General features: G+C 30.6%; 1 protein-coding gene across 5 annotated transcripts in view; it reads left to right on the top strand.

Moving 5' to 3' along the window:
• LOC127065666 (interleukin-1 receptor accessory protein-like 1-B) overlaps window positions 1–20,020 on the top strand; it is a 195,186-nt gene that overhangs the window by 171,484 nt on the left and 3,682 nt on the right. For all 5 annotated transcript variants that reach the window (XM_050998368.1, XM_050998366.1, XM_050998370.1 and 2 more), the window contains 3 exons: window positions 8,015–8,148; window positions 9,968–10,132; window positions 14,851–14,988. In XM_050998368.1, the coding sequence (XP_050854325.1) occupies window positions 8,015–8,148; window positions 9,968–10,132; window positions 14,851–14,988 (437 nt within the window). The remainder of the gene's footprint in view (window positions 1–8,014; window positions 8,149–9,967; window positions 10,133–14,850; window positions 14,989–20,020) is intronic.

Below are 20,020 nucleotides of genomic sequence, written 5' to 3'. Positions count from 1 at the left end.
CATTTTAAAGATAAAGTTTTAATCGAGGACATGGCCTCTTTCAAATTGTTTCAAAAATTTATTTTTATCCATAAACTATTGCCGAAGAAAAAACATCGCTTCTTCTTTTCGAAGAAAATAAAGCTTTTTCAAAAGTTCGACGATATCCTCGCTTGATTAAATCATTATAAAACCAAAGCTTGACGGAAAATTATTGTATCAGAAAAATATATAAACTGTTTTTTCAATGAAGTCATTATCATTATCTCCATTTGATTCGAAATCCAATTTCTCTCTCTTTTTCTCTCTCTTTTTCTCTCTCTTTCCACTCTTTCTTTTACAGAGTGATTACAATAGACTACAAAATACAGTGGAAGTACATTCTGATTAGCAGAGTCATTCCACGAAGGGGAAAACTTCCGACTGGTGTAACAAAGGCCTCTGGGTGAGGAGGGGAGGGTTAGAGGTGGGGGAAAGCTATTCGCGCGAACACGATTAAATTCGATTAGATTCGATCGAGAGGAACAAAGAGGGAGATGAAGTAGGTATGTAGGTAGATAGGTAACTATATAGATAGATGGTAGGTAGATAGGGAGGGAGGAAAAGAGGGAGAGAGGGAGGGAGAGTGACCGAGTAACGGAAGTAGAAACTGTCGAAAATTCTGTACTGCTCCAAAAGAACGATCCATCGGAAAGTGATTTCGTTCGAAAAAGCTATACTATATATGTGTATGTATATATGAGAACGTATATTATTTATATGTATGTGAATAGATGTGTGTGTCTAGGTGTGTGTGTGTATACATGCTTCTTCTTTTTATCACGATACACGACTCGATGAATTCACTAGTACGTATATAGATACATATGTATATGTATATGTATATGTACTCGAAAATCTATTTCGTTGAATGAAAATCACTCTTCGTAGATATTCAATGTCCAAAAAAATGCATAAGTGTACATATACGTCGTACGTACATATATATGTATGTATATATGTATATGTATACATATATATATATATATATATATATGTATATATGGAAGATATTTACGTATACAAATCGATCAAAAGCGTACGTGCTAATGTAATTTCGTCGAAATGGAGAACGAGCGATGCTCGTGCTGAAGCAATGGTTTGTGTACGATTTACAGGATTAAATTAGCGTATTATCGAACGATGGATGCTTATTCGCTCCCGTTATATATCGTCGAAAATATACGCTCGGAATAGCCTACTTCGACAGTAGAGCAAAAAAAAACGAATTTTCAATCACGTTACATTCGTAATGATAAACGTCCTGTATCTGTTGAAAGAATTATATCAAACAGGGATATTTCGGTAAAAGAAATTTTAATACAAATATAAACGGAATGAAAATTATTTTCCCCAAACTTTTTTTGCAATTATTATGCAGGAATCGATTGCCTTTTTTTTGAAATCGATTACTTTTTTCGAAACTTTTCTTAATTATTTTTTTCTCATCGGATTATAAAACTAAACAAATATACGAATATAGAAAGGACTTTATTAAAGAATTTTTCTTTTTCCCTATTGTTGCTTCGTTTTAAATTAAAATACATTAACATATATTACATGTAATGTTTGGTGATATCGTTGTAATATTATTGTAATATTTTACGCGTGGAAACACCTTAGAATGATAATAAACCTTGAAAAACATATTTTAACGTAGACGATAATACATGTAAAATGAAAATGATACGCGATATACTTTGATATTTTATATATATATATATATATATATATATAAAACAAAAAGAAAGAGAAAAAAGTTGCACGCGTCCCTTAACTCTTGTTTATTATCGTATATAAGCGAAGTACAAAGAAAAAAAAAAAGAAAAAAGGAAAAAGAAACACGAGGAAAAAATAAATAAAAGAAAGAGAAGAGAAGAAAGAAGGAAGTTAATCTTTTTTTTATTCAAAAGAATTCTCTAACCCCCTTAAGAGTTGGTTCTCTCTTTTGTCGGAAATAAGTAATAGTTAACTGTATGCCCTTTTAAACGTAGCTGACTGACGCGCTTAGCGACATAGTCCTTCCAAAGCGTTTTCCATTGTAAAGGACATCGTTAAGAGTTAATACGTTCTTGATATTACGCTGTTGAATAGAACGATAATGGCGGCGACTAGTAGTTTTGCGTTTGAACATCGAGTGGCACCGTGACTTCGTTACTTTCTTTCTTTCTTTCTTTCTTTCTTTCTTTCTTTCTTTCTTTTTCTCTATTTCTCTATTTCTCTCTTTCTCTCACTCATTCATTCGCTCGCTCGCTCGCTCGCTCACTCACTCACTCACCCACCCAACCACCATTATTTTCTTTTCAGTAGCAAAGTTACACTTTTTATCTCGTTTCCGAGCTCGTTAGCTTCACGTTTTACTCTCGGCATCGTCAGCGCCTCGTTCGCTTATTCGTTGGCTAAGTCAAGGCTCCAATATACTTTTCGAAAATTTTATTTTTTGTTTCCTCGCTAATCAGAGATGATAGAATATTATTCTTCCTCTTTTTTCTTTTTTTCAGAAAAAAAAAAACAAATTCGAAGTGTTCTATAATCGTCTTCGTAACGAGCTAACGTTTTGCTTTTAAAAGAAAAAAAAAAAAGAAAAAGAAAAAGAGAGAGAAAGAAAAAAGGGAGAGAAAGAGAGAAAAAGAGAACAAAAAATGTGATTTTAAATCTTATCCAAATATTTTTGTAACTCACTGTACGTAAGTACATAGAGATATTACAAGTCGTCTACAACTATATATTTATCTGCATACATACATACATAGATACATATATACATACATACATACATACATACATACATACATACATACATATATATATATACTTAAATACATACGTGAACACCTCCGTGATGGAACATTGAAAGCGTTCCAAGAAATTCTCGCGTCTCTAACGACTTCGTTCCGATAGAAACGAATAGAGAGAGAGAGAGAGAGAGAGAGAGAGAGAAAGAGAAAGAGAGAGAAAGATAGAAGAGCGAAGACAGGGCGCTGTCAATTTAATCTATCACGAACCTAGTCTCCTCTCTCTCTCTCTCTCTCTCTCTCTCTCTCTTTCTTTTTCTCTCTCTCCCCTATTCACCCCCCTCCCTTTTCCGTCTCAACCGTTCCCCTTCTCTCGTAGAAACTTAGTCGAGCGTGAACGATTGACTCAAAAGGGAATCGCCGATAATATAGTCGCCTAAGCCTTTTCGTGTTTGCCTGGCCCCGTTTAAATGCATCTCGGTTGCATTCACCGTCATTCGCCATAATCGGAATGCACTCGAACGATGCGAATGAACATTAATAGCAGCACTTTCTAGATCGAATCTAGGTGCCACCTTAACGAGACGTTACATACTTAATCGTCGTTCGAAAATCGATCGACTATTTTATTTTTATTGATTTGATTTGATTTGATTTTTATTAAATAGGGTAGGTATTGGCTTCATCAACGATGATTATTGGTATTAAAATTTTCTTTCGTTTTTCTTTCTTTCTCTCTCTCTCTCTCTCTCTCTCTCTCTCCCTCTCTCTCGTTTATGTTCTATCTTTGTCTTTATCGTTTTTTTTCTTTCTATTTCTCTTCCTTTACTACCTTCATTTCTATTTTTATTTTTGTCTCGTTCATTTAGAAATACACTCGATATATTCTATAGGATTACATCGATTTAAGTTAGTCCAACCGATGAATACCTCGAACCATTTACACCCCGTTCTATGAACTCGTATAAAACGACCCATCAATCTTCATTCCCAGCGATTGATTCGAAAGATAGATAAATGTATACATATATATAATATATATATATATATATAATATATATATATGCATCTACAACACACACACATATATATAGATATAGATATAAATATAAATATAAATATATAAGTATACACGTGTAACAATCGATATCGTTCGACAGAATAAAAGAGATCGAGTATATATGTGCATGCATATGTGTGTGTGTGAAAGAGAGAGAGAGAGAGAGAGAGAGAGAGAGAGAGAGAGAGAGAGAAATATTTTTTCTACGAATCAATTGACGTTTTCAACGTGCGAATTGACAAAGATCGACAGGTCAGTTCTACGAAAAAGAAGCACCGATTATTATCAAACAACGAGAAGCTAGCTATTTCGTATCGATCGATCGATATCATTTCCTCCGATATAAATTCTTATTTTCAATAATGAAATATTATTGACAACAGAGACACAGACAACAGAGAGACAATAATTAAAGAAATTTGTTCACTTCGGAATTTCTTTTCATTACAATTTCGTTGGTTAAAATGATATTATTATATTTTTGTCATAAACGACGATTTACGATTCGCTGAAAGACATTCACAATATATATACATATATATATATATATTTATACGTATAAAAAAGAGAGAGAGAGAGAGAGAGAAATAGATAGAATGAGTGAGATGCTTAATAATAAGTTAACGGCTCGCGGAGAGTGGAAAGCAATTTCACCGTGTCGTTTGCAAAGAGTTTCTCGCGTGCTCACGTCTGCGTCGTTACACAATCATTTAGCACGCGGACCATTTCGCCATGCTAATTTAATTACGGCCGGGATAGCGGACGGCGAATCCAACTTACCCGCAATTAATTCCAAGCGCATAATTTCATTAAGTCAGCCCTTTCGCGCATCCCTCTTCTCTATCTATGTATCTATCTATCTATCTTTCTCTCCTCTATTTCACTGTCTCTCTGTCTCTCTTTCTCTCTCTCTCTCTACCTCTTCTTGTAGAACATACGATATGATCTATATTTCTCTCTCTCTTTCTCTCTCTCTCTGTCTGTCTCTCTGTCTCTGCCTCTCTATCTCTCTCTTCTTGTAGAACATACGATATAATCTGTATTTCTCCCTTTCTGTCTCTCTCTCTCTCTTTCTCGTTCTCGCTCTTTCTCCTTCTGTGTCTCTGTCTTTCTATGTCTGTCTATTCGTCTATCTCTTCGTTTCTCTTTCTTATCGTTCGTACGAAGCACAATCAACAACATTGATCAAATCGTGAGAATGAATTCATATTATATCTCGTTATTGAAATTTCTCTTCTATGAATAATTCTCAATGATATTACTGCAATAATTTCATTTTCGTAGATATCGTTTCTTCGTAATTTACAGAGAATGGGACCGAAATTTGTTCAACTTTCTTTTAGTTTTACAGTCGAAAAATTAGACCCAAAAAGTCTCGCATAAAAGAGTAATTGACTTTTTTTTTTAAATCATCTATAAACTCTTTATAGGTCTCAATCTCTTATATTATTTTTATTTATTAAAAAATATTTATACATTATAAAAATATTATATTATACATTATAAAAATAATAACATGTACATTATATATACATATATACGTATATAGATTTATATTAATCAATAAGTTCAGGTGCGTATGTATGTATTAAATATTATTATTGAATAAAACAATAAATATACATACATACATAGATATATATATATATATATATATATATATATATATATATTCGTGTGTTATATATATCTATTTGTGCTATTATATATATATGTAATAATAATAATAATAATAATAATAATAATAATAATAATAATAATAACATAAGTAGACATAAATTCGTATTATGCAATGAATTCACATTTTTATCCATATATTACTAAATGGTTAAAACTCGTGACTGTTGTAAATAAAGAAAGGAAGATTAAAGAGAAGAAAAAGACAGAAAGAAAGAGGAACTTAGGAACTCACTGCGCGAACACAAGCGGATAGATTTATGGCCTCTTCGATCTTGAACACACGATCTTGCTTCGTCTCGTCTCGTCTCGTCTCGTCTCGTCTCGTCTCGTTTCGTTTCGTTTCCGTTTCGTTCTCTCTACCTCGACCAGTTCAATAAGAGTGAGTAAGAGAGAGAAAAAGAGATAGAATGAAACAGAAAGAAGAAAAAGAGAGAAAAAGAAGTCGAATTGAGAAGTCATCCGTGGCGTACATCTCCGAGCGTTTCTTGACAGCGGCCACGCGTAATCTTGTCCGCAACGCGTCACGTCTAACGTAATCGTGCGTGACCCTTCTATTCAATCAAATTTCCCGCCAAATATCATTCGTATTCTTCCAGCATTTCTAATTGAATAGCTTTTTATTAAATAAAAGTTTAAATTTTCTTTTCCAAGATAAAAACTTGTTTTCTCCAAGATCAATATTTTAACCTCACTAAGATAAGTTTTTCGAATTTTTCTTATTAAAATATATCCGATATTTCTTTTAACATAATTCGAAAAAGATTTAATGATCGAAGAGAACTGATCGTTCTTTACAAATAATATCTAAACAAAATTTTAAGATTAAATGTTCTAATGAGGATTATATATTAAATATAGTTTTTAATATTAGAATTCTTTTAATATATTTTATATTTAGTTTTGAGTTTTAATATCTTTTTTATGTTATTTAATTCTTTTATATTAACGTTATATAATATTTTCCTATACACACACTCGCGCGCATATATATATATACTCATTTTATATATTAATTTTGTTAATCTTTCATAAAATTTTATAATTGTGAACACACAAAACATATATCTTTAATATCCCTAATCTGAATTAAATATTAAATATATTTAATAATAAAATCTATATGTGTATACATGCATGTACATTAATATAATTTGTACCATTTGAAATTACGCACACAATTATATCCCGTAACAGCTCGTTTCAAAAAATGTTTCGAATAAAACTTACTCTGTTTCGATGGGAGAAAGAGAGAAAAGAAGAAAAAAAGAACTTCACTTGACCTTGAACTATCTCGAAAGACCAAAATTATGAATCCGTCTCGAAAGAAGCTACGCGTCTACCTAAATAAAAACATACGTTTGCGTATGAAAAAAAAAAAAGAGAAAAAAAAAGAAAAGAAAAACCAAAGGTCACCTTGAAATCTCAGAAGCTTGTCCATTCTTAGATTTGTGAACCATAACATATATCTTCACTCCTTCACATCGCGACCGAAACAAATTAAATTTTATTCGAAAAATTGTTCATAATTCTCTATTTATTAATTTGTGCAAATAAATCGAATGATACACCGATGACGTATATTTACGTCGAAATCATAACAAACTCCATAATATTATTCCGATGTCGTTAAGATTTATTTCTCACGATGTCATACATTTTGAATTTCTTGAAAACGTGCACGAGACGCGTATTTAATAGCTCGTTGTTGATCTATCTGATGAACCTCTCGTCTTGGTACACGTTTCGTAGGAAGAAGCCTACTCTATTCTATGGGTTTCGAACGGCATCTGGGATCGTTTAAAGCGGCTATGGTGGTTCGTTCTCGCGCTTTGCCTGCTCTCATTTCGCTTTCGTTTTCGCGGTACACTCGACGTCCACTATATAACAAGAGAGACCCGTCGTCGAGTCTTCTTCGATTTTAAATCTCTTCTTTCGTATCTCGAGTCTCTCTTTCTATCTCCTTACTTGCAAAAAGAGAGAAACGAGAAGAGTAAAGTTTCTTTCTAAATTTTATTATCCAACTCGACTCTACTTGAGTCGACTCGACTCGACTCGACTCGACTCGACTTAGTTACGACTGTTCTTGATATATTTGAAGACATGAAGGAAAAGATACCTTTGAACTTGACGAAATTTTATTTTACAAGATAGTAATTCTATATATTTATATTTAGTTTCAATAAAAGTGATTTGGTATCAAATGTTGTTAGACTTCTTGTAATTTAATGAGGAAAAAATTATGAGATATGATTTTTTATATTATAAAAAAGAAAAAGGAGAGATTATAAAAGAATAATATCGATTTTAATTTCAATAAAAACTATCGATCCAATCCAGTGTATTTTTATTTCGTTGTTCGAAATACTTACTTTGTTTCTTGAAATAAATCAAACGCGAAAAAAAATGATCGAATATATTTCATATGTTTTATGCGGAAAAACTTTTTTGTTCTTTTTTTGTTGTGTTTTGAAAAACGAAGTTTTCACAATCTTTAATCAACATTTGCAATTATGTTTTTCAGAGAGAACGATCAAATCGTCGGTTCCTATCTTGAGATAGAAGATATAACCTTGGAGGATTATGGGGAATACAAGTGCGAGGTTAGCAATGGTGTCGACGAAGAAATCACTTTGCCTGCTCATATTTATCGTCAAGGTAATCTAACTTTTCATTTCTAATATTCCTTAATAAAAACGTTTTAATAAATTTCGTTAACGATTTTCTTACCATTAATAAATAAATGAGTAAATAAATTAATAATAATAATAATAATAATAATAACAATAATAAAATCGTAAATAATATTTAGTTATTCAATAAACGATGAAATTAATTATTACCGAAATTAATTGTATTTATTATTATATACCATATCAATACTTCGAGTTACGATTGTATCCTACAAATAATGAAATTAAATGTTTTATCGAAATAATATACAAGGACGTTCTTTAAACTTTCGACCAAGGTTGTATAATCTTTTACGTTCAAGGCGTCAAAGGCGTACGTTAACGTTGCAGATATCACACACAAAGCCCGTAAACATAAACTCGTAAATTCCTTTGACAAAGCTGGCGCATCCTTTAATCCTATCTTATGTATCTAATACATATGTATATACATAAATGTATACATACATATATATCTATATATATATAAATATACATATAACTTAGGTACACTGTACATACGCATTTAGATACATATAATATGTACCTATATACATATATATATGTATGTATGTATATATATATATATATATATATACATATATACGTATATACGTAGATGAACGATGTAAATTCGTAAACGATACATTTGTAAATCATAATCGCATGCAAATAGCATACTCGTTGGTCGATTCCATTTAACCGAGTATGATCACGAGAGAGAGAGTGAGAAAGAGAAAAGTTAGAGAGGAATATATTAGCATAGGTGAGAGAAACAAGAATGATTTATGGACAGTAAATATATACCCTACGTGTATTACGTGTAAGTACACAAAATGTCAATTATTAACAAATTACAAAGAGAAAAAAAATGAAATTATCGAATAAATTTTCTAGTCTTTTGAAATCACGTTTTCGAGAAGCTATTTTAATACGATACCTGTTATTAACGTAGGTTAATAATACGTTAGTAACAGTTTGATTAGGGTAAGTTTAATTAATCGGGAAAAATAGAGTTCTTTTTATGGTACAAAAATAAATAAGTTAATTATTCGAATTTACATTATTTTTACGGTTCAGTCATATATTTTATACTAAGCACACACGTACACACACACACACATGTGCGCGCCTGTCTTCCATAATATTTGAAAAAATTTAATAAAATGAAAAATATTTAATGAAACATACAGGAATGGCCGATAATCGCATTCGAACACTTCAGCGGAAATCGTAATACTAAAAAATGTCAAACTAATCTTAGATTAAAAGTTCCATCTCTAAAACTATTTACGCACGATCGCACACATAGACACGTAATATCCACGTGTATACATTTGATTATCACACACATACACATAAACTAATACGCTTCTACACTAATCCTATTAACTCTAATCTTACACGCTGGTAATATATTTGATTTATAATTAAAATAAATTTAAAAATATCCCAACATATTCACAAATTGATCGTAAAATCAATATCATCGATTAACAGATTAAACCTATAGAAAAAAAAAAATATATATATATATATATATATATATTAACAAATAAATTAAACTTAGAAAATGTATTAAAACCTATGATAGATTAATACCTGTTAAAATCATTATCATTATAAAGAAATGAAATATTAAAAAGTTAGAATATATATATATATATATATATATATATATATATATATATATATATATGATCCATACGATTTAATTAATATTAAACAATAATATAATACATTATCGAAATATATAAATTTAAAAGAGAACATTAATATAATAATAAAATTTGTATATTTTACAGAGCCACAATTCACGTTGGATCTTCAAAACGATTCCTGGAGAAAACCGTTTCTACTTGCCGTTCTGGTCCTGGTATTACTATTCTCTGCTGTAGCCTTCTATGCCCGTTGTTGGTTACCTCTGGTGGTTCTATGCCGCGACAAATTCGCCCGACTCGAGGAGAACGGTAATTATCAGCGGCACTTTTTATTACGAGACCCTTAATTGCGCTTCTTAATTACCGTGCACGAAAGAACCGACAATCCTGTCGTATACCCTCTCTTTTCCTTACCCAACCCCTCTTACACTCTTTTACTCTCCCTTCTTTGTCCTTCTCCTACTTCTTCTTCTACTACTACTACTACTACTACTACTACTACTACTACTACTACTATTACTACTGCACTACTACTACTACTACTAATACTAATACTAATACTACTACTACTAGTAGTTGGGTTGTGATACCACTACGACACAAACTAACCATACTTCCTTCCACTTTTCTTCGTGCCGAGCTACTTTGGGTCAGCTGTGAGATTAAAGTCACTGTAGAAAGAAAAAGAGAGAAGAAGGGGAGAGGAAAGGCAACCGGATCTCGTTTTACAGCTTACGACAAACTTTTTAACTTTTTTGGCATCTTCTTAGGCTTTTCTGTATTTCTCTGCGTCGATCTCTCTCTCTCTCTCTCTCTCTCTCTCTCTCTCTCTCTCTCTCTCTCTCTCTTTCTTTCTCTCTGGCTTTATTTTCCTTCTTCCTCTATTTTCCTTTTTTTTCTCGTAATTTTCTTCTTTCCTTTTATTAATTCGTTTATGTGGAACTTTTCATAAAGTTAAAAAATGTCTTAAAGTACGGCTTTACTACGTTTCTCTATCTAATTTTGGAATATAAAAACATTTGAGATCTATTTGATTTTGAAAAGTACTTTTCACTTTTAATTAATATCAACATAAAAAAATGTTTATATATATATATATATATATATATATATATATGCCTATTAGCAATTTTTTAATAATTTTGATTGTAAATGACCAAGCAATATTTTATGAAAATAAGAGAAAAATTATAGATACCCATTTAAAAAAATTATATTGACTCATAACTCGAAAAGGTCACGCGAATAGAAAAAGAAAAATGAAATATTCACGTGCATCTTTTCTTAATAAGAAACTTTTTTGTAACTAAAAATACTTGCGAAATATTTGTTCGGATATCTACGAACGAGACACCCTGTATATCGTAAAGAAATATTCGTTATTTGTATTTCTTCGTAATTATATATCATACGATTTAACGTGCAATAATATAATAAACTGTCGTGTTATAAGAACTATTACGAATATTAGTATTTCATTGTCATTTCACATTTTCTCTTCCTCCGGATTGGTCATTTCATATTAATTATATAAATCGTACGTATACATAGTTCTTTACATGGTAAAGATTTACATACATAAGTCAACCATAAGCTGTCATTGTGAAAACGCTACTCCAAAGACCAGCATTTCATTTCCATATTAGATTTTCTCCCTTCGTCGCTCTATTCATTTTAATTATATAAATCGTACGTAATATGTACATAATCCTTTAAATTTTACATACGTACATTTATACGTATATATATACATACATACACACATACATACTTACATTTATATATGCATACATACATTTATACATGCATATATTTATACATACATATATATATATATACGTACATATATACATATATATATATCATACATATATCATACATATATACATACATCATACATACATTGTACATATATAATACATACATAAGTCACTATAAACTCTCATTGTGAAAACGCTATTCCAAAGACCAACATATCATTTTAATATCATATTTTCTCCCTTTTATCATTGTCATTGTGTTGTACATAAGTGAATGTTATAATATAGAATCTTTCTCTCTCTCTCTCTCTCTCGTTCTCTACCCCTTTATTTCTCAGTCACAAAGGATTGGCGGGAAAATGGCGGGACGATTACGACAATTCTCAGAACGGCGGTCGTCGTGACATCCGTCATTAAAGTTTCAGCGACTTTCTTTTCCCCTCTCTCTCTCTCTCTCTCTCTCTCTCTCTCTCTCTCTCTCTCTCTCTCTCTTTCTCTTTCCACACCTCCCTCCCTCTACATGGCGATGGCGAAGATGCCGTCTTGAATTGTAGCTATCGCGACAATTAAGCGCCAATTTTCTCGACGTTACTTGGAAACTCCTCGCTTACACCTTTTTCGTTTATTCATACTCGTCGATTTGCAAAACCCGATTCTCACGATCGTCATTCGTGCTGAGCATCAGCTATATTATACAATATGTGTGTGTATATCAATTATATTACACATATCTATGTATATATAGTGTATATATATAGTGTATATATATATATACGTACGTATATATGTATGTTTGTCATGTACGTATGTATGTATATATGTTTTATTCGAAAGTTTTTTCTAACGTTATCCTCTTTCTTTTTTGTTTTCGTTTTTTTTTTTTTTATTATTAAATACATGCAAAAGAAGAGACGATAGTAATCTCGTATATACTATACATTTGTCACGAACTATCGATTATTTTCAAATTGCAAACTGAATAATTGAGGAGTTAAATGGAAAAAGAACAATTTTCAAGAAGTGTCGGTTTTCTCGTGAAATTATTTCTATAGTTGTGTAAAAATGTATAAGTGCAAAAATTATATCGATAGACGTCGAATTTTTGATAGACAAAATAAAAAAAGAAAGAATGGACAAATTTGAATTAAAATTTGAATCCAATAAAGATTAAACCTCAGGAAACATTAAAACGAAAAAACTCAGTTGACTTAAAAGAAATATTCAGAATGATACGAAAATGACGTTTAGAAACGAAGAGTAATCGAAATTGTTGGACAAGTCGAGAAGAAATAATAAAAAAAATGACAATGATAGAGACGATGATTTAAAATATTAAATATTTTCTTTCATTGTATTTGTTCCGTTTTATAATATTTTATTGTTTAAAATATAACTTTTAACTTCCTAAAGAATTGCTCGTGCGTTTAATAATTAAAAAATAAATGAATATTGTAATATAATTATCATTATTTTTCAATCTATAAGAAAATGAATTCATCTCGTACTTCTATGAAAAAAACAATATTTTTTCCTGAACAATAAGTATCGAACGGTTGTGGTGATCTCTCGAAAATTGAATTATAAAAATGATTTATAATTTGTGGCATACTTTATAACAGAAATAAAATTAAAAAGGATCTATGAAAGTAAAAACTTAAAACACTTGTATCGCCAAATGGCATTTTTATAGAGGTGAACTTTTTACTATCCAACTTTTCAATCAAATGGAGATTGAGAGAGACTCTTGAAACTTTAAGTATCTACGTTTTTGCGATTCGATTGATTGATTAAATTTGTTCGTATAACTAATAAACAACCTACGTACGAAAATACTTTTTTCTTGTTTTTATTTTCATCTTTTATTTATCTTATCATTTGGGGAACTTAATTACTCAAGAAATTATCAGATTATGATCATAATTTGTAAAAGCTCGATAGATCGATAATGTTTCGATATTACTTTATCCATTTGTCTCTCATCAACGCATTTGAATAAGTAAACAGGATATCATAAACTTTGTTGCTGATGATAAAAATCAAGTACTTGAATCGATCGATCGGTTTTTTGTTAGATTTATTTATTTATTTATTTGTTTTTCTTTCGAAACAATATAATAAAAAGAAAGAAGAAAAAAGGAAAAAAGAAATTAGATCGTTATTTATGATCCGAAGTATCATAGGGATCCTTAGATAGGATACTATTTCGTGTTCGCACGTTTCCTTGAGAGAAGATTCGACTCACGAGCTTCCAACGCGTCATTATTCATCCCTCGAGAACTACGCTCATTTTTATGGCATGTCGTAGCGAAAGAAACGAGCCGTATAAAAGAAACGAAAAAAAGAAAAAAGATAAATAGTAGAAATAAAAATGAGAAAAGAAAGAAAGAGAGAACAACGGAAGTAGCACTTTAACTCCGATCGAAATCGCTGTCGTAATTTTTTTCCGAACTATAAAGGTGTAGTTTCTTTGTTGTCTTATTTCTTTTCTTATTTTCTTTCGCTTTGTTTTGTTTTATTTTATTTTATTACTTTCCAATTTCGCACGTAAATTGGATAAAATAAATAGTATAATAAAAGTATATTTGATAAAACGTTGTTCGTAAATAATAAAGTGTGATTTTATTATTTAGAGCTAACGTCGATGAAAAGTTTTTAATAATAATAATAACAAATGAGAACAGAGTCCTGTGTATTAATTTTAAAAGAAAAATAATAACATGTTACATATATATATATGTATGTATGTATGTATGTGCGTATGTATGTATGTATGTATGTATAATAAATTATAATAGAATATAAAAATCAGTAAAAAGAAAATACTGATGTAATAACATTATCATGTTACATCGTACGTACATTTATTCATAGCTAGTCAAAGGCTAGTGACTGACTTGCCTAAAAAAAAAAAAAAAAAAAGGAAAGAAAAAGAATGCTAAAAAAAAACGTAGTACGTACCACGTGTCAGGGACGTGCAAAGAAAAGAAAAAAAAAAAGAAACAGAAAAAGAAAACACAAAAAAATAAAAATGAAAAAAATTACGGAAGATTTATTTGCCAGCAAAGTTTTATTAGGCGTGTACGATGACATACGTTATTCTGATTGCAAAATATAACGTATATACGCACATATACACAAAAATATATATATATATTCTGACACGTAGAAGGTACTTACACATACATACATATAAGCACGTTCAGATGTAAACATGTGATAGTACATGCATGTATAAGTTACTCACTCGTCTCTCATGTACATTTACAGACGGAAAGGAATGCGACGCGGTTGTGTGTTACCACGAGAAGGACTCCAGCTTGGCCATTGGTATCATCGTACCAACTCTTGAGTCGAGGCATCGATATAAATGCACCACCTTGGAACTCTCCTGTCTCAGTCAGAACTGTAAGTAATTCGTTTATAATTCTCTTCTACCATAACACAAATTCCGAACTTACTCTCTCTTTTTCTCTTCGTTCATTCATTTTCTATTTTTCCTTGTTTTGCTTTTTTTTCTTTCAATACGTTTACGACTTAATTTCTATTTCTATTATCGTGAATATTTGTTTATTGCTAAAGTAACGTGATAAAAATATAATAAACAAATTTTATTATATTTTTGCTATAAAAAATGTTAATGTAAAAAAGTATGAAAGAATGTTTGAAAATAATTTATTTTTTTAATAAATAAATAAATAATTCTGCGTGTATATATATATATGTCTATATATGTGTTTGTGTGTTAGATTGTTACATAATTATTTGATTTGTATGTATAGATAAGATTAAAAAAGTAATTAATTTATAACAATATTTAATATTAACGATTTAAATCTCTATTTCAACGTCTTTTCAAAATCATACGCAAGACAAATGTTTTAATCATTCACGAACAAATTTCGTACACAGTAATATGAAATATCTTAGAATAACTTAATAAAACCTGTGAACATAAAATACCTGAAACGATATTATCAAGACATAATTAATCATCAATTAAAATTAAACAATCATCAAAAGCAATATATATTTTTTAATAAATCAGAAGCAAACCTTTGAACATAAGAAGACGCGATAAGATATTATTAAAACACAGCTGGATAAACGTATTGATAAAAACGTACAAAATATTCAAAGAGGAAGGAAAATTAGTATAATTATTACTGAAAATTCTGATCTAAAAATGATTAGCTTATATAAATTAAACCTAAATGGGCTACAAATCTTTCGAAAAGTTTGAAAATGATGATGGTAATGATGATAATGATGATGATAATTAAATAATAAATAAAAAAGATTAATGACTCGTGATAAGGATGCATTAACACTATTTATTGCGTAAGGGTCATTTAGTTATAGATCGATCCACAATAATGTTGTGTTGACATAAGCCTAAGATTTATAAAAAAAATATATATATACATATATAATATTTATATATCTTATATATAAAATACTATATATATTGTATATACTATATTCCTATGTGTATATACATATATATATTAAAAATTTTAATTAAATAATATACAATTAAAGATACGTTCGAACATTTAATTAATTTAATAAATTATCATTCTTTAAAATATTACTAAATTGCATTTAGTTTTAACTATAACGTCATATCTATTCTTTTGTAACATATACAGATATCTATCCAATTAGTATACTTCTGTGAACATAACTTCATCGCAATAAAATCTTATTTTGAAACGATCAAACGATACAACGCAATATTTCATATATTAAAATAATCGCAACGTATTATTTATTATTTTTCATTCTTATTACTATTAATTATTAATAATACTAAATGTTACAAGTTTCTAATACATACGTGGAACATCCATCGGCCATTGTAGTAGGATAGTGCTTACGTCGTAGAAAATATGTGAACACCATAAGGAATAATATCGATAACACGTGGAAGTATACAGCTGCGTATGGTGATCTTTTTCTAAATGGAAAAAGAATCTTCAATGATCGAAGAAAGAAAACGTGTAATTGCACGTTACGAAGAACTTTATATAATATCGATTACTGAGCTTTAATGATGTATGATGATGATTTTCTTCAATTTTTCTTCTTCTTCTTACACATCTTCCTTTCTATTCGAAATTGAAATACTGTTTGTACTGATTTTCTACAAGAAATAAATCTACGATTAAATTAGATTTCATTATACATTCAATCAAAACGTTTCTTCAAAATCATACGTAATTATCACGCAAAATTTTACGTGAAAATTATTCCTTATACGTTTCGCGAACATATCGTGAGTTGTTTCTCGTAGAATATCTAACATTAAACTGATAGAAAGTCACCTTTCTTGCTCATTCGCTTACACGAACATTCCTTTGTATTTTATTTACGCACTCGTTAAAAGACGAATTTCCTGGAAGTCGACAACCAAAGTCAACACAGACGATTGTTATTTTGTTTTATTTATATATTTGTGGAGGTTATCTATATCTCTCTTTCTCTTTTTCTTTGTCTCTATCTATCTGTCTGTATGTCTCTATCTCTCTTCTCCTTTCTCTTCTGTTAAATCACGTATTAAAAAAATAGATTTACTTGTACGTACTTATATACGTACTTAAGACAAATATATACAACTACATCTATTAAAAACTATCGTACTGCGTGCATGTGTATACGTGCGTTTATGAAATCTGAGAAATACATATAAAATAGTATTAATAGAATTTAACATTTATTTTATATATATGTATACGTATATACATACAAAATGAATATAAATATATATATACGCTATGGATATCCATTTTTTGGTACATTATAATATATGAAAATGCGTATATATAATATATTATTAATTGTTTGTTAATTAGCCTTGAACTATTATATTTTGTAATAAATATTCGATTTCATATACACGTGTGTATATATATATTTTTTTTTTGGTATATAACACCAAGTATATTAGATATTTACAAATTAAACACAAGAGAGCCGTTAATAATATTAATGCGATCTGATACCCTTTATATACATCTATATATACTGATATATATACTGGTATATATATATATGTATATACACGTACATGCACTAGGTAACCAACGGCTAAGAATTTCATTTTATAAGCAAAGTACAAGCGTAACGAGCCGTACACGAAGAAATTCCTTCGATCGTTAGTTTCTCTCTCTCCCTCTCTTTCTCTCTCTTTCTTTTTCTCTCTCTCTCTTTCTACCTGCTATCTGTTTTTATTTCTCTCTCTCTCTCTCTCTCTCTCTCTCTCTCTCTCTCTCTCTCTCTCTCTCTCTCTCTCTCTGTCTCTCTCTCTCTCTATCTGCTATCTATCTCTATCTGTCTCTCTCTTTCTCATCTCATCTCATGATAGAAACATTGGAAACGTCGCATCGAAATGCCATAAATGAGACTATGCCAAACAATAACGATACTCTGTGTTCTCCAACAACGTGTTTTATATAACATTGATAGAGATACAGCACGAAAAGAAGAAATAAATGATAACGAGCTACCGAAAGTAATAAAGATGATTCCTTCTCGAAAATTACGATTACGAAAATCACTTGTTTTCTTCTTTCTCACTATTCATCTATCTCTGTCTATCAATGTATCTATCTATCTATCTATCTCTTTCTCTCTCTCTCTCTCTCTCTCTCGTCCTCTCTCTTTCTGGCTCACTTGTTGTAGGAAAACTTGTTAAATCGAATTAGAAAGTTTTCCGCTTTCTCGGTCGTCGAGTGTCTCGTTTGTCTCTCGAAAGCTCAAGCAATGGCGTACTCAAATTAGACTCCCCTGTGGCTTCAAGTTCCCTTTTGTGATGACGCGTATCAACTTCTCTATGTCTTTGTTGCACACACACTCTCTCTCTCTCTTTTTCTCTTTCTCTCTCTCTCTCTCTCTCTCTCTCTCTCTCTCTCTCTCTCTCTCTCTCTCTCTCTCTCTCTCTCTCTCTCTCTCTCTCTCTCTCTCTGTCACTTTCTCTATGTCTCTGTCTATGTCTATTATTTTACAAGCTAAAGCATCTTACCTCAACGGAGAGGAGGGAGAGAGAGAGAGAGAGAGATCGGACGAGAACCACTAATTACAGTAATAATGGCCTTTCAAAGTGTCGGAACTTTTAATTATTATTTGCTTCTAATCGGATCGCCAATGTTAATTAACGATCGAAGAGACGATGGACATATGTACGTCGTGTTCTCCAAACGTCTATCGTCTAACGCGATGAATCGACATCGGTAATTAACGATAAAATTAATTTGACATACTCCTGATTTTCGAGCTCGTCTAACGAGGTTACATCACTTTTTGAACATTTCTATTTCTTTCTCTTTTTCTTTTTCTTTTTCTTTTTTATCTCTTTCTTACAAAACAATTGTTAGTAGCGAACATATTGCGATAATGATAATTACACGTTAATTTTGATTGTAGAGATCGAAATACATACATAGAGATACGCGTCGCAAATTAATTGCTTTTACCATCTAAACACTAATTTAATACGATGGAGATTTAATGGAACTTGGAGAGATTCGATTTCGATTTGTTAACTCAATGAGACTATGCCGGCTACAAAATAACGAAATGTTTCTCTCGTACGAAGAATTATAAGCGCTTATCTCTCTCTCTCTCTCTCTCTCTCTCTCTCTCTCTCTCTCTCTCTCTCTCTCTCTCTCTCTCTCTCTGTGTCTCGTTCTCGTTCTCGTTGTCTATTTATCGTATACCTTAAAAACGCAAAGAAATTTGCATTTAAAATAGATATGCGCGTTTAACCGGTCGGGGCCGATCGTGAAAATTCTAAACGTCTACAAAATATTATTAACGTCGGTGGTATAGTATTCTTCTTTCTTCTATATACCACCGTTGAACGTTCTTTTGATCACAACCACTTTTTATTCTTCTTTTCTTTTCTTTTTTCTCTTCGTTTCGTTTCGTTTCTGTTTTATTTTACAAAACGTTAATTATCAGGTCCTACGAATTTATCGGAGCAGGACGGTAAATTGCCGTCGAAACGTAATTGGCCAAAATATCCTCTCTAGAGAAAAAGAGTTTACCCTTGTAATTTAAGAATGAATTTTTCTTCTTCTTGGGAACTTTTCTTTTTAGTTCAACGGATGAAATTTGTAAGCTGCTTTAATAAACTATTCCACTTGATTGGAAACATCGCTTGTAACATTGTCATGTATTAGCCAAGTTGATTAGATATGATTTTGTCGTGGCAGACACGACGATAATTTTTAACACGTCAGACTCGTAAAAATCTTCGTCGTGTCATATCCGATATCAATTTTTATTGGATCTAAAATTTGACCTCTATTTTACGTCGAGTCTCAAACTCGTGCTGAAATTTCGTCGAAAAGAATCGTATTAATCAATCGTTAAATTATTTCTCTCGCATTTCGATATTTCGCTCTAAGATTTACCTAAATAAATTTAATGAGACTTA

The sequence above is a fragment of the Vespula vulgaris genome, chromosome 8 (assembly GCF_905475345.1).
Source record: "Vespula vulgaris chromosome 8, iyVesVulg1.1, whole genome shotgun sequence".
Lineage (NCBI taxonomy): Eukaryota > Metazoa > Arthropoda > Insecta > Hymenoptera > Vespidae > Vespula > Vespula vulgaris.
This window is presented reverse-complemented; position numbering and strand designations above follow the sequence as displayed.